Below are 17,062 nucleotides of genomic sequence, written 5' to 3'. Positions count from 1 at the left end.
TATCCGTTAGTGGCTACCAAAAATCTTCTCTGATTCTTTCAATGATTTTCTATATTAATGATGTAGGTAGAAACAACCTTTTACACCCAAAATAGTAAACCAGCCGCCACTTCAAACAATTCATCACCACTTTTCTAATAAGGTTGTAAGGCAGGATTTAGAATATTTTCTATTTGACAAGTTTTAAACATCAATTCCAGAACACGATCTTCAGTCTGGTTCACTCTCCATTCATCCATACTTCTGCACACCACTGGGCCAACAACGCAATTAACAATAGCACATTCATCAATTGCATCAGAATCCTCAACCATGTCATTACTGGTAGGGAGTCTTGAATCAGCTTGTACATTTCGACCTCCAGCAGTATATATTCAATTTAAAACGGTATTACAGTAGTTTTGTGGCTAGTCTGGACATGATACGTTGTAATTCAGATGCTGCAGATGCCAAGCAAAACGGTATTCTGCAAATTTGGCAGGTGACAGGTGGAGTGATAAAAGTAGCATTTTTCCTATCCTCATAGTCTAATAAAATCTGGTGATGAGCAGATATCCAGTGGCAGAATGCCTCAAAATGAATCAGAATGCTGATGCCCATATGAAACAATCCTTTAATGGAAGTACAACAGACACGGCAATAGATCAGTATAACCGGTCTTTCTTCCATGTCTGTTACACTTCAAACCGACACCAACATTCTGTAGTGACATGGTAAGATTCAATGCTGGGAGAAGCCAGCCAGGCATCTTCCATCCACCACAGGTGCTTTCACACAACTATACTGCGTTGAGAATTAGGGAGAATATGTAAATTAGGAAGGCAAAGTGAAGTGCTCTATTACAGGTGCCTCTAAATGAAAGAACTGCTTGTTTGTTTGGCTAAGCCTTACAATCATGTTATAACTGTATTACAGATCCTTAGACCACTCCATATGCCCTAACAGGCACAGCAATAACAGAGCCATTATCATCATATACATTGTTGTACAGCGATGTGGGCTTAACACGAAATCTTTCTCCAAGATTGGAAGCTTGTCAAGAACAGATTTATCAGAAATGTGTTGTTGGTGAATGAGTATTGTAGTCACATGGTGAGATCAATAGCTCTACATTCGGTCGGGTCCAAAGTGTGAAGATTTATTGAACACCAGTGAATGGATAAAATAAAGTTAAAATAGTGTGTTATGTTTAAACTTTGCAGGTTGAGCAGGAAAGGACACAGCTATCAATCCAAAAGAGACCTCCCAAATTAGACTCTAGAGTAGGACAAGAAAATTGCTTCTAATGATTTAAGTGCTGAAAAGTCTAATTACATTAGAAAAGTGGCATATTTACAGTTACTCTGATTATGTACAAATTTGTCCCAGTGAAGACTTTTTAGGTGGCACCATAAGCAAAGAATTTTAAACCGGCCAGTGGAATTGAGATTGAATAGCAAAAAATGGTGACAAGGTGTGTAATATTTGGCTGCAAATGTAGCTACCTTTTGAAATTACAGCTTAAAAATTAACTTCTTACAAATAAAAAGTGACAGGTATTTCATCAGGACAGTGAAAGAATGTCCTGATGCATGTGTGCAACACAAAATGATCTTCACTTTCTCAATGCTGAATAAACTTTCCCTCGCAAAACACCTGTGAGCATATGGCAACAATGTTCATCCTATTGTGCATCATTTCATGCAAAGGTAATACACAATGAGTTTCAGTCTGAGGACTTGGTTCATCTGCACAGCCGTAGACACAGCTCCACGCATACTGGTGAAGATCTACAAATTGTTTTCACTATCATCACCAAATGGAGTCAATTTCTGTCTCGTGGGGAAGAATCCCGTAGAGTTGGGGGGGGTCAAAGGAGATCCACCATGAACACTAGGTCCTTGTAATATTTCCTCTTATCCCCGCGTTCCTCGTTTCTGGTCCTCTAACCTGGTGCTTTATCTCCAGAGCTGATCCACAGCATGGATGAGGTGAATGACGAGCTAGTAAAGAAGATAGCGAATAAACAGCCACCCCAGCGGAACTTCAAGGTGGGGAAGGTGCAGCAGGTCTACGTGCCGCTCACGTTTGATTCCAGTGCCGACGAGGTGAAAGCCTGGCTCGAGGCGAAGGGGTTCAGCAAAACGTAAGTCTGCCAAATGCTAGCATGCAAGGCTACAACTACTTTCAAAATCTTTGTTAGTTAGATCTCAAGGTTTTAATTTAGTTATTATAAATGTAACAGGTAAGGATACCAGTCCCTATCATTTGTTTACATATAGAAGTGATGCAATCTAGTGGTAAGATTTCTGACTTGTATTCCAGCCCTGGATACCCTGATGGGTGCCAAGTAGCGCTATACAAATCTTCTAATAGATTGATAGATTGACTTGTGTATTTGTGTTCTAATAAAAGCACTACTCTTTGACCAAACCAGGTTACCTGTGGAAAACCCATGTATGTCCTTCTGTTAAATTCTTCTTAGCTGTAATAACTGGAACTGTCTAAAAACAGTAAAACTCCACTATTGTACGCGATATAAAAGATGGTGTTTGCATATAACCACTTTTCCTCTTTAGCTGCAATATTGATGCCACTTGTCCTTTTTAGGTTTTGCCTCGCCAAAGATGCGCTCTGCGCATCTTTTCGGCGCAGGCGAAAACCTGATGAGAACTGTAGTGTGGCTTTGTTCGGCCCTCGTCATTGATTGGCTGGCTCCGTAAACGGAGCCTTGCCATTGGACGAGGGGCCTGTCCGTCAATGCCGGACCAGACACGGGGGCGTTCCCGACATTCTTTGGCTTTTGCCGACGTCACGGGACGCCGGGAACGCCCCCGTGTCTGGTCCGGCATTGCCGGCACTACTGCGTCTCTTCTCCCCCGTTTCCCGCCCCGTGACTGGCCGGCCGGCCAATCCTAGCGCGGCCGGCCGGAAGTGCCCGCCCCCCGCAGCCCGGGGAAGAAGGAGAGGAAGACGGAAAGCACTATGGCGGCGCCCGCGGGGAGACCGGAGAAGTGCCTCTCCAACCTGCCGCTCTGTCTGGGCTGCCCAGCCTGTCGCTGCTCGGCAGATGGAGGAGGTAGCGCAAATGTGATCTGTGTATTTCTGTTCTACAATATCACATTTCTAACGAGCATATTTCAGAAGACTAGGCCAAACTCTCGCGTATATTTACTGACTCTTACAGTTGTACGATTGGCGTGTAATTCCATGCCCGGAAGGGCAGTTCAACCAGTATCCAGGCCTTGGTTTTCTTTATCATTGTGGTGCATTCTGGGATGTGTAGTTTTAGCTCGCTTTGGCCTCTGGCCTGGAAAGAATGACTTGAGACGAGGTGGCCCGACGGGAAGAGGTGCACCCTCGTAACATGTAGTAGTCCCTGCTAAACATGCCCCCTTTGGATGGATTCAGCATTGGCATGTGCGGAAACACTTTAATGTTTGAAATGGAATACGTCGCGAAATCTAGTTCAGGCTGCGTTTGTAGTGCGGCTGGATTCGCTGCTAATCGTGTTTTCTGGTTCAGAAATTAATACAACGCAATTCCATCAATGAGCTGTGTGCCCAATATTGTTTAAAAGTGAAGGAGACCCTTTCATGCTACTTACTATTACGCTTTTTGGCGCGTAATAATGTTTAAGAAGTGATCTCTAAATACTGCTGATTAAACCACGTTTTTCATTAAAAAAAATAATTGTTTTTTCCACTGACTTGAAACCACGCTATAAATGGCAGTTGGCTGAATTGCAGCGTGAAATTGAAAAATCCGAGATTAATCCCGGCTTCCTTCGTTTACCAATGTTTGACCCTGAGCAAATCCTTTTTGACGAAGCCGTTGTGTGCATCACGCATGACTCCACCTTCAAACGTGCGAATTTGGGAAGAGCTCTGTGCAAAAACTTCTTGTGTTGGATGTAATAGCTGATAATGTTCTGTAATAAAATAACTATCCTTATAAAGGGTTCACGAGACAAATTCATTTCCTCTTAGGTTGCCAATAGTGTTGTCATCACAAGGGCCGCAATGTTTCTCAATTAATATTTAAAACCATTACGAATACACCAAAGGCCAGGACCTCTGTGGCGCAGCAGGACGAAAGAGGAAGACCTGCAGGAGCGCGTAAGCAGCAGGTTGTGCTCATAGTGCTGCTTACCAGAAGCAAGGCCGGTCGTAACAGAGGCGCAGTATCCACGATGCACATGTCCATATTTGATACTCTCACGCACTGTTGCTTTAAGCCCCGAGTCGTCGGAAGACGCTCTGCTTCGTGGGATAAAACACACGGCATCCACCCTGCCCCCGTCTGCAGACGCCAGAAGCGTGCCGGGCTCCGGTCGCAAACACTGATAAGTCACCCTGCCTAAGCTCGCTCCTTCTGTCGTTTGAGGTGCACCTGGGGTGATCCCCAGAGCTGGATTTTATGTTCAGTGCTGCAGTGAACAGCTCGCGCCCTTCCCCCGTCCCCTCCTCTTTGATAATAGTTAACCCCTTCGGTGGCACAACAGGTAGGTGCAACACTAGATCACTAGAATACTGCAAGGGTGGCGGTAAGTGGTCAGTGGCTTGTAATGGACGTCAGTCCTTCGGCACACAAACCCTCCTCCGGTATTTCAAAGCACGTCTGCGGGAGCACGACCTGACCCCCTGATCACAGCAGCTGACCCCTGCACAGCAGAGCTAAGCAGGAGGGGCACAAGGCCGAGCATTCGATCTCACTACCTGTGTTCCCACATAAGTCTGCGGGGCGCCACTGGAGCACTGGCCCCTTCAGCCAGCAACTACAACCTGCACAGAAGCTAACCCATGCACTGCGCAGCAGAGCGAGGCAGCAGGTGCTGCGCACAGCCGGGGCACGAGTTTCCACCTCTGTTTCCACACTACACACTAGTCTGCACAGTACTATTAGCGCCCTGGTGCCATTAACACAGCAGCTCACCCCTGTACAGAAGAGCGAGACAGGTGCAACGCTAGACCGAGCACTCGTTTCCCCCACCTGTGCTTCCACACAAGTCCACAGAGCACAACTAGCGCCCATCTGGCGTTAGCGTAGCAGCTAAACCCTGCGCAGCAGCTACCCCCTGCACACTAGAGCGAGGCAGGTGCAACGCAAGAGCGGAGCTCTTGTTTTCACCACCTCTGTTTCTAGGGCACTCGTATCCACACAAACACCCCATCCATTTCTACACACGTGTGCCGTGCACTGCCGTCTCCCTATCCCTATCTGACAGCAGCACAGCATCACTCCACCATCAATAGCTCACCCCACACTCTGGAGGCAGCCGGCTACAAGGCTGATTAGTGCTTTATGGTGGTCGACGCTAGCCCCACACAAACACGCCTCCAATGTGTCCACGGACATACCCCAGCCCTTATGACAGTGCACGTCGCGGATGGGCGGGGAAAACTGCAGCTGGTGCAGAAATAGTTCATCAGAGTCCCAGGAGCTCTGGTGATAAGATGGTCCGTGCTTAATAGTGAGCATTGCTGCAAAAGACGGCATCACGGGACCCTTAGAGTAGCAGTTAACCCCTTCAGTACACAGGGAGGCTTGGGCGGAGAGCCCGTGCTGGTACATCCGTGCTTGGGGTGGGTAAGGTGGGTTTATGGTGATCGGCACTGTTTTCACACCAGCACGCGCATATAATGTATGGCTACCTCGGGACCACACACACAAGTTAACCCCTTCAACACACAGCAAGGCTCTGCTGGAGAGCCCCTGCTGGTGCCTCACTAGTTTACCAGATCCCCAGGGGGCTGGCGACACGGTGGTCAGTGGCTGAGAGAGGCCGGCGATGTCCTCATAAACACGCCCCCAACGTTTCCCCACTAGCAGCTTTTCACTCAGCTCTTCGCAGACGCACAAATAATACATGATGGGAAAATGAACCGGGCAGCTGAGCCCAGGGCGCTGCTCGCCAGACAGCAGCCCGCTGGCTACTCAGGAACAGGTAGGACTTTTTTTTTTTACAAATTAAGCGCTGACTCCACCTCTTGTAGACTCCTGCAGTTTTAACACAGGAATCTAAGGATCTGCACATGTTTTAATAGAGAACACCCATATTTTGCTTCCAATGTTCCAGAGATGCACGTTTTCCTCCTTTGTCGTTTGCTATATCTCCTAAGAATATGTGGTAGTGAGAATTGTACGGTGACATAAGTTCAGTGTGTTCTTTCAAGGCACGTGCGCCTGTAGCGCAACACTACCTGGTGCTTTACTTTTGGGGCTTGAGAGCTGATTGTTGGTAAACTTGGATGAGTGGGCGGATGGATGAGTGGGCGGATGGATGAGTGGGCGGATGGATGAGCGGATGGATGAGTGGGTAGATAGATGGATGAGTAGGTGGAAGGATGAGTGGATGGATGAGTAGGTGGAAGGATGAGCGGGCGGATGGGTGGGTGGAAGGATGAGCATATGGATGAGTGAGAGGATGGATGAGCGGGTGGAAGGATGAGCAGATTGATGAGTGGGCGGATGGATGTGTGAGCGGATGGACGAATAGGTGGAAGGATGAGTGGATGGATGAGTAAGTGGGCAGCTGGAGGGAGGGACGAGGGAGCGGATGTATGATGAGGTCGGCGGGCGCCTGCTTTGATAGATGAGTGGGTACCAGAATGGACAAGTGGGCAGCTGGGTGGGTGAATGAAGAGATTGGCAAGTGCATGCGTAGATAGATGAGCGGATGGATCAGTGGCTGGGTGTTCAGATGGGTTAGATGATTGGTTGAAGTTGCTATTGTAAATGACAATGCCATTTATTTATGTTAAAAAAAAACCTAATAAAAATTGCCAATAGCTCTAACTTTAACAAAGGCAAAACCATTGCATTGTAAATGCTTGTTATTATTTGTGTACTAATTCCAGACATACTGGCAGTCCTAACTACCATGTTGAGGACCAGAGTAGATTCCTACTGCACAAAAAAACTCAGATGTCTAATGGCTTAATCCATAGTCGATTGCATTGCTTTTGTTATCTTCTTAAAATGTAAAGTAGGCACCCTATTTGATTTAATTTCTGGTAAGAAAGCCGATGTTTATCTCTTGAGACACATCATTTTCCGAAGTTAATTAACTCTACTTATTTTGTTTCACAATTTGTGGAAATTAGCACTTGCGCATATGATTAGCCGACAGCAGCAGGCTTCTGCAGTGGCCATGTTTCATTTAGCCATCTTTTGTAGCTAGACCATTCACCCTCACCTTGCTGCTGTACCAAGAGTATGTCTAAAACTGTTCCTGACCATGTCTTGATTTTTCCTTCTGCATCGGCTACAGGATTGTAAACCAACTCGGGATTCTGACCGGGGCCCAGATTTTTTCCCTGAACAAGGACGAGCTAAAGAAAGTGTGTGGAGAAGAGGGATCCCGTGTCTACAGCCAGATTACGGTGCAGAAATCCCAGCTAGAGGTAAATCCGATCAGACCTATTGCTAATGAGAGGCAGTTCTAGTGGCAACATGGTTAAGTTATACATTCTTGGTTATACATGATGAAATTATTTATTGATGTTCAAGTTCTCAACTCAAAATCTAATATGGCATTTTTTGGCAAATAAATTGATTTCCTCATAGAGGAGAAGAATAAATAAATCCATATGACAAGTACTGTTCTCAACTTCATTCTAATATTAACATTTTACTTTTGAGAAAGTAATTTATAAAATGCATTCGTTTGAAGCAATTCTGCTTTGTTTTAATAGTGATAGTTTTATTAGGAAAGAATGATATGAAGTGTTGAGATGTAGACCATAGAACTGAAATGGCCTTCTTCAGTGTCTCTCCCGAAAGTGTAATATAAAAGCTCTGCTACAATTCTGCATGAAGTGGGATCTGTGTTCACTGCTTCCACACAAAAAAAAACCTGATTTAGAGTGAGCCAAAACTTCAAATGAATCTTAAGCTATTGGAAATGAAAAGATATTTACCACCTGAAGGTGAACATCGTCAGGAAACAAGAACACACTTTTGAGTTGAGGTTGAGAATGGATTGTGGGCAACAGGGAGCTGGGTTGCAGGATTTGAGGAACAGACTAAGCCCTTATTATGAACGACACGGTTAGTCGTGATATATGTGGTAACTCTTGGTACTGCACATACTACAATTAAGAGTTTTGGATACATCAGCAGGTCTAACCTTCCAATATTTATCGGGCAAAATGCACTTTATTTAATTGAACATGCAGATTTTGGTGAAGTAGGCACCAAAATCTGCTTGGTAGTCCCTAAAAACTTGTACTTGGGTGATACTTATTGCACCTGATAAATTCCCACTGAGCGGAGGAGGATTTTATCAAGTGCATTAACTCTGGACTGCTCTTAATGAGGGAATCAGACTCACCTACCATAGTTTATCACTCTGTATGACTCTCCTTGTCCTGTTAGATAGGAGTGGGAGATGAGCTGAGGTTTTTTTTACGAAACGCTACTGAATGGTCCACATGATTGAGCAGGACAGCTTCAGTGAAGGGCAGTCAACACCCCATAGGAACAACCTGTTCTGTCCACTTTTTGTATGACTGTGAAGTGCAGAGTCTGCTGTCATGACTCTTAGTGCTCAATAGTGACTTTTGCCTGTTTTCTTTTCTTTCAGAAAAGTCAAGGAGAATCAGAGCTCCAGGAGATCATGAAGCGCCGCCAGGAGAAAGTCGAATCTGAATTCTAAGGACATTTGGAAGAGGTGCACACGAACAGTACTATGGCAAGAAAAACAAAAGCAAAAACACATACAAAACGAAGAAGAAACATCAACCTTTCAAGAATGGAGAAAGAGTGGGAAAGATACTGCGGTCCTTAACGCCCCCATCTATTGCCATCAAAGTGTCTGTACATCTTAAAAACTTGTTTATCCGGAAGGAACCGCTCCTTCCTTGGAAGACACGGCATCAGGAGATAGGTTTTAGCATTGCATGGAAGTATTATTTTTATATATATTTTATACAGAGATTGCAGGCCTGTGCCGTTTCAGCTGGAGAATGAGAGGGTTGGAGTTCTGCAAAAGTCCAGCGTACATCAGTGAAACGTTTAAGATGCTTGGACGCAATGAGAAGTGGTGCCTGCTGAAGCGCTGGCAGTTCCTGCAGGCCTTGTCGTATATGCATGATGTGTGCAAGCAGAAGGGAAGACAGGACCTGCGCTCAGTCTTTTTCAATTCATTGCTATAGAAAACTTCAGTGGTGGGTATTGTGGCCTTGAAGAATATAAGGGAAATGTTAAAAGCTCTCCACGTTTCCTATTCTTTCTTAAACCATTCCTTCTCCCCCCTGCCTGAACCTCCCAGTAAGTCATGGTCTGAGGAAGAAAGCTGCTTGTGGGGCCACCTAGGACTCGCGCATGCCAACTCTGTGGCATGCAAGTGACCTGCAGCAGGAAGATCAAATATGGACAGCCATTTTAGAAAGGCAACATAACTGCCACAGAGCCGACTAGTGGAGGGGCAGGTACAGCACTCATGCTTTGCAGGAAGCTTCTGTATAAACCATTGCTGGGTTGAACTGGGGCCATGCTGTGTCCTGATTTGTGGTCTCTGGTGATATATGTCCCTGTCAACAGGGTAGTAGCGTGAGAAACCTCTGCACATTTCTTATTCTTACTCCACAACAGGACCTGGAACGTTTTCGGGGTGGGGTAACATTAACAAATGGTAACAGCTGATTTGTGCTTAGCAAGGATGATTGATTCTGATACAGTAAGGGGAGGCAACTTACATGTTTGCACTGGATTGTGTCCTGCATTTTCTGCCTTTAGGACATTTGAAGCCTAGTAGTGGTTGCAGTATGAACAACCTTATAATGATCAACAATCCTGGATGCGGGAGAGACAAGTATGCAGCAGTACTGTTACCGCAAGCATGAGCAGGCAGGGTGTGCTTGCTGTGAGCAGTTGTTCCATTTATTGCCTAGTGCGGTTTCAGACTGACATTTTGGAAGAGCCTGGGCTTGATAGACAGTGATATACGCTGCCTAGAGAAGAACATCAAGACCTCTCCACAGCGATGAGTTGTGGCTAGGACTCCTAGAAGGAAATGAGGTGCATGAGGGAGGATTCAGGCCTCCTACCACAGGCAGCACCACAAAGGACCCTATTTCACCACTCAGTCCACTATGGTACATATATTTCCAGTGCTAAAATCCTTATTCGACAGCTATGAGAGTCACTTCACACCAGTTGCCCAGACCTAGAGAGAATATGCTCCATGGATAATTGCCCAGATGTGACTGACAATCATCTGACCCCTTTAGTCAAGGCACGGTTGCCAAAGCCCCCTTTCTGTGTACATTCAGACCCATGCCCTAACGTATCGTCCCCTCACACACCCCCCGTTTCCCCTCCACTGCGCAACTGAAGCGAACTTCTGAGATGAATAAGGCCTTGGGTGTGGAATGTTTGTCTAATCGTGAGGTGAATGCGCTTTTTGTTGTGCTCTGTGGGAGAAGGGTGGTGGCTGAACTCTCAGAGGCTGACTGCGCTTTGCAGCTTTGTTCTGTGTGCATGGTACAAGCAGCCAAAGTGTCTGACAAGCTCTTATGGGAGACCAGCCTACGTGTAGCATCAGAACTTGCCTGCACGGCTTGAAGTTAACATGACCCCAGGATATCAAGCTGGCACGTGGTGCACTCAAACCTGTCCAAAGGCCCCAAAGCCTCACATGAAAGAAACCATACATCTCACAGGTGGCACCATTTTAAGGCATAATTGGCAGCGAGAAGGATGATGAAGTAATGCAAAGCAAAGCATGCCCTGCCCTACAGCTGCTACAGCAACTTATGCAGAATGCACACTTATGTGGCTCTCATGCAGAGCTATTCGTAGTCATTCAAGTTTTCAATCCAGGCACTTTATGAAAGATATAACACCCACCGTGCCAGCTGGCACTGTCCACTTTGCACTAGAGCTGTGAACTAACTTGGGAGTCCTTGGCTCAGTATACCCATTACTCAGCTCTCTGGAGCACTAGCTTCCTAGGTCCAGGGTTGATGTGCTTCTCTAAGTCTAGATGATTCCTTTGAATTATAGGACTTGTGGTTCTGTTTTATAATGGAGTACTCAAGACTACGAGTCCCAGAATTCAAATAAAAAACCTGGTTGGAGGAGCACATCTCGCGTGGGCTTGGGAAAATTCGACAGGGCTGCACTAAAAGACTAAACAGCCCTAAATGCCCTGTCCACGTTCGGATCGCTGCCTCTATCCCTCTCCACCAGTTTTCAAAGTCACAATTCCTTAATCAAATCACCATGATCCATACAAAAGTAGGCCGCAAGCTAGCAAGAGGCGATAGAGCCCAACTCCAATCCAGGCCTTGCCCACAGCCACCTGCATATAGACTTACTAAGGTCACTGTACTGGAGACCCACTGTCAAAGAACAGAACATAAGGGGTTCAAAATGCAAGGGTACTTGTTAGTTAAAGGAGCGGTTGCCAAAATGAGCCTGTACCTAGCATAGTCTGGCCTTCAGACAACACGTGGTTGGCAGGCTAATCGGGCAAACATGTCGGGTACGACTGGCACGTGACTGGCTTATTGCCGACATTCCCCTCCTTTTGAATAACTCGGGCTTCCAGTGGCATCGTGGTATGTACCTGTAGGGTGGTCAACATCTGGCCACTGGCCACTGCACCCTGCCATCCTCATTTATTAGGAGCCACCAAGAACTCCTACTGCTCGCTCTGTGGTTCATTGGCAAAATCTTTCTTACTGAATATATCTAGGGTTATACAGGTCGTTAAATGAGATGAAAAAACTGGGGGGACTCTCTAAGAGGCGTGGCCAATCTAATTAAGGGCGTGGCTTAAGGGCACATAGCTAAAAATCTGTGCTTAGGATAGTGTGCCACCCAACTGGTATTTTGCAGCTCCTGTTATTGTATCCAGGTATATAATACAACAAGTAACATTACACCTACAAGTTAGGGCTATTGGCTTTGCCAATGGTTGTTAGTTGTGTAAGATAAATTAGCAACAACTATGGCTTCGTTGTATATAATACTGATAATGCTTCAGTTCTGGAATGATGGGACTGTGAACGAACTAAAACGAGTCTATTTGAAGTTATATCAAAGGCTTTAAGCAGTGGTAATGCTGCAGAGGTAAGATTTCGTTTCATCTCGTCTCAGCACCTGCTTTTTAGAAGTGCTGATGCTAAGCACCGGCAAGACCCAGCCCACTTAAAGCCCTGGCATTATGTTTTATGTGGGAACTTTCGAGAGGATGTCCTCTCTAATTTGGGAAAAGAGCTGGAGCAGTTCAGTCACAAGTTAAAATGTAAAAGACTTTCATTCAGAACTCAATCCTAGCTGGCCTGGTGGATAGTGAGAACAGCTTTATGTTCCTTTCTGTTGCTGCAGCAAAACCCTAACACGCCCAGACTTGTGCAACCGACTGCATTACGTAATACTCTGAAATGTGGGGCTAGCCTTGCCACATGTGTTGACTGGTCTGAGGTGTCCTTGGGACAGCAGTTCCCAACACTCCCCCGGCTGTCATGTGACTGGCTTTACCACACATTGCTTTAGAGTCACCACTCGGCTTATCTACTTGGACTATGCAAGGCCAACATACAGCATTTTCTTTTTCTATGCACAACTCTGAGTACTGCTCTCACACAGATGGGGATGATGCAGCCCAGAAACGCCCCTGTGCTTTAAAAAGATTTCTAGATGTTAGTGATGAGGGCAGAAATAGGAAAGTTGTCGACAGTGGTCGAAGTGCATTAAAAAGGTTTGGGAACTGTGATGCTATGTGCACAGGGTATCGGGTGAGTGACCTTAGGGGCGGTGTCGAAGCATGGCTAAAAAACTAAACATTCTGTAACTTTTTTCAGTCTTTCGTCTTCAGGTAACTACATATACAAATAAGGCACAGCGTAAATGAAAAAAAATGCAGGTTAAGATAATCAGTGGGAAATGTACTTTTGTACTTTATGAATCCTCTGTTACTTAATGCACTGCAGAATTCCATGTCTGTATCCAGAGAGCCACAGAATTAAATCTTGGTTTATGCACTGGGGAATAGAGACTTGTGTATGTTTAGTGCTACGAGGTCCCAGTCTGTGACAGAAAGCACAGTGAATATGCAAGTCATTATTTTTTTTAACTTGCATTACACACAGTATAAGATAGGCTGCTACAAAATGCTTATAAGTGTTAAGTTAAAAAGGTAATTCCAAAATATAGATTGTAGCAATACACAGACTGTATATACTGCATTTTTTTTTAGAACTGTTCTTTAAAAGCACACACAGCTCATCCGGTAACTTCCTTGCAATACGACTCAAAAAGAACAACTCTGTGTTATCAGGAAGCTTCAAGTGATTCCATCAATTAACGCCAATACCATTTTTCAAGCACCCTTTACCCTTTTGTAGGTTAGCCAGTTTCCACATTTACATTTCTTTCAGGCAGCAGGCACCCGGGCAAGAAGGTTTGTTTAGCTGTCTGCCCCTTCCTCGGTTTCACAGCTGAAGCATTTCAACTCTCAGGGTTGGTTGTGTTTTCACAAAAAGTTGGGGGATTATTTTTCTTAAATTAAAAAAGTATGGGCACGTTGTGCCCCTCATATTGTTGTAGGTTATGTTTACGCAGTGTCTGATCAAATTCATGCAGTGTTAACATCCAGGGCTCATGGCTCAGTGGACGAATGGATCCTCTGCAGGTTTCTGTCTGACCGTTGGTCACAGGTTTGGATATCGCATTCAGTAGAATATTATCTCACTGCCAACTGGCGGACAGAGATTCAACTGAGCATGTGCGGTAATTGTGTGCAGTTCCTGGGTCTTCGTGGTCTAAGTTCACATTTGCCCACTAATTCTTTCATTTCCTGAATAACACCTTCCTCCCTGGTTTAGTCTTGGTCCATAAATACATCCTCTTCCTGGGTCAGGCTGCTCCATTAAAACATTGTCAATTAATTAATTTTCTTCTTGGGGGAGGGGGCCTGCGTACCCAAGAATATGAATGAATGGGTCAGTGTTTGCGTTTTTAAACTCTACCTATTAACAAACATCTTCTGTCTTCAAACTCTACCCAGAAATGAATTTCCTTTTTGTGGCAGGACCACGTGGCCTCTGTACAAACTCTGCCTTTGAATGCATATCTTCCTCAGGCAGAGCCATTCTAATCCAAACTCTGTCCACAGAACTTCTTACGTCAAGATTCCCATCCAAGTTCATTCATTTATTCCCATCCATGTTCAAACTGCTGCTATGGAGATTTCAAGTACCTCAGCGACTTCTATTGAGCATCTTAATCCCAAAAAGTCTTCCTTTTTTTGTCCAGTTACAGTTTTAAGAAACACACTTTCAGGGTCCGTGTGCTGATGTTTGGTGTCTCTGGTCCATAAGCTCACTACTATGTAAGGTATTATTTGGCCCATCTGCTGCAATTTGACAGTGCCTAAAGGTTGCTGCGGTACCTTATCTTAGGAACACCAGCCCTCCACTCGTTTTCAAAAGTGTACTGTCCAAATTTTTGGTAGGGTCATTCCTGATCCTTGGACCTAGAAATAATAATGCTTTAAGGTATTTGTTCCTCTTAAACATCCCTCCCACACCTTGAAAAATTGTCTCTGTATTCTTTCTGACTATAAGTGATAATTTTTTGAAAAATCCAATAGCAGGAGGGTTGGCAGCAAGCAATAGTCTGTTGTAAAACACCTTCTGAGAGTAGGCTAAGTTGGGAACCAACACATTCTGGAACATCTTGCTTGGGTGGGGCACTGTGCTTGCTGGTGCATGCTCTTGAGAGGAGAAGAACAGCAAGACTCACAACTCTGCTGCAAAGGGAGCATGCGCTCTCCTTTGTACCCTCCAATTTCTGCAGCTTTTTGGAGCTCAAATAACAGGTTAGGAGTCTTTGTGGAGAAGATTGTTTCACAAATTAGGACTGGGATGCATTTTATCTCACTTTTCATTAGAAGATGCCCTCTTCTTCAACACACCTTGAGCTCCGTGCCTGTTGTTGACGGTGTCAACACTTTACAGTAGTAGCCAAACATAATATGTTTATTGGAAAATCAAGGTATTTCTAAAATGGAGGTGCCTTTCGAAGGTGGAGAGAGGAGAGTCAGTGACAAGTCAACATCTTTTGGACCATATCCAACCAGAGTCGGAAATCTGTTGGAATTGTAAAATGCACAGATCACAAGTATGCAATGGCCTTATTCAGCCAGTTTTATGTTCTAGGCATTACACTGCCCGGCAGACAGTTTGCTGTCCTACGGCCTGTCAACAAACTCACAATAGGTGAGAAATTTAAATATATTTTTGCCACTATCAGTGCATGATTTTAGTTAAACTGACCATTCTTTTCACCATAGTAGTCACATTCCACAATGAGAGGCAGTCTGGGTGGCTGTTTGTTGCTGCTTTTCGGGTTACATTAGCAATTGGTTTTATAGGTAGCACTTCATAAATAGTTTTTACTGCTTCTAAGCACTGTCCAAGACAGGAAAATTAATCATACTGACATCTTATTAGACTTGGTGATTAAGAAAAAAAGAAACATATGGAATTAATAATAGCCACCACATCCATGGAAGAAAGAGAATATGTTTGCTGGTAGACTGATACGGCTTTGTATTAATGGCACACCACTTTCCCAATCATTGGCTTTACAATAATCAATTGCTAACAATAATTTTAGTCCAATGGTTTTATTCAATCAGGCCAAGTCAACATTTTCCAGAAAGCATTGGTTTCCTGAATGAAAGCCCAGACCAGGGAATGTAGTCTGCTGGCACTATGTAGTTATCTCAGAACTCTTTTCCTGACTAATATTTGAGTTTGGTTTATTTGCAGAAGAGGAAACTGTAGGAAGGTATCAGTTAACTATGTTTTATCCATGGAGCTTGAGAGCAGATGAGGACTTTGTGGTGCTTCCAGCTTGCACAAACAATTTCTTCATCACGCACACGGCTGGACATTAAACCTAAGCACAACTCTCCATAGTTTGCCTTAATTCCACAGACTTTGGGGCCACTGATTTGGTGGTAATTGTTCAATCCTCCATTTTGGAGTTACTTTCCCTGAAACCCATTTCGCAGTCACTGAATCCCATCACAGGGTGCTCTCCAGTTTCCGAATTCTCATGAATTTTTTTTTCTTTCTCAATTTCAAGATTTAACTGGCTGCTTATTTGTCTAATATATTTGTAATGTCTGAGAATTTAAATGTTATGTACAATGAGATAATGGCACCTTGTAAGGATATATGAGACGATTGGGTGTAAAATCTATTAAAGCTAAGTTATACACATTATTTATGGCTTGCCTTTCCTTTTTTACAAGTTAAATGTTTGAAACTATGTGATGACTGATATCAAAATCTTTACTTCTGCTCAGTAATTGTATTAAGGAGTGGCCATATTTAACTAAAAGTAATACTCTGTAGTTAATGTAACCCCTTTCTTGCTCCCTGGATTAATGTGTGTCTATCCAGATACCACACTTTTGTCCTACACTCTAGTGTAGGTGTTGTTGCTTTCCCACTGGATTAGGGATCAAGCGATCTGAATTCTTAACATACTGCAGCTGGCCTCAAAGTGTCAAGGTAGAAGACAGCCAGTCAAACCTTTATGATGCTCTGCATTTATTACAAAGACCACCCTAGTGATCTAAGATTTATACTAACTTAGTTTAATTTTCCACATCACCTACTCATACATCTGAGTTGGGAAGGAGCAAAGACAATTTCCTGACGATCAGTCTGTATCTTGTCGATGCATTTACACATATTACAATGTCCACACACCAGACTGTGGGTACACCACTCCAACTTTTTGCTACACATTTAAGTGTATTTACATTGGGTTCCACAGGTCTCTCCAACTACAAGCGTAATGTTCAACCAATATATTATAGCCCTTGAATACAAGCCTTATCCTTGCCTGCCAACCGGGATGTTGTAGTCCGGTACTATGTAAATGTAAATGTAGTGCTTATATAGCGCACAAATCACCCCCGAAGGGGTCTCAAGACGCTGTACACATACCGCTGTGTAACCCTTACTGGCCTTTCCCTGTGAAGTGCCCACTCCTGGGCACCCTCAAGGTGAAGCCAGGCATCCTAGCGCTGTTTGAGCCGTTGTGGAGATTA

At 44.5% G+C, this 17,062-nt stretch overlaps 1 protein-coding gene across 1 annotated transcript in view; it reads left to right on the top strand.

Annotated features, from left to right (window-relative positions):
- The window catches only part of EPS8L2 (EPS8 signaling adaptor L2), a 391,990-nt gene extending 375,764 nt beyond the window's left edge, over positions 1-16,226 (top strand). Inside the window, exons 19-21 of the mRNA XM_086957771.1 lie at positions 1,948-2,125; positions 7,253-7,385; positions 8,567-16,226. Coding sequence (XP_086813897.1) covers positions 1,948-2,125; positions 7,253-7,385; positions 8,567-8,638 — 383 coding nt within the window. The 3' untranslated portion in view covers positions 8,639-16,226. The remainder of the gene's footprint in view (positions 1-1,947; positions 2,126-7,252; positions 7,386-8,566) is intronic.
- The last annotated feature ends 836 nt before the right edge of the window (positions 16,227-17,062 follow it).

This window comes from Lissotriton vulgaris, chromosome 2_1 (assembly GCF_964263255.1).
Source record: "Lissotriton vulgaris chromosome 2_1, aLisVul1.2, whole genome shotgun sequence".
In the NCBI taxonomy this organism is placed as follows: domain Eukaryota; kingdom Metazoa; phylum Chordata; class Amphibia; order Caudata; family Salamandridae; genus Lissotriton; species Lissotriton vulgaris.
This window is presented reverse-complemented; position numbering and strand designations above follow the sequence as displayed.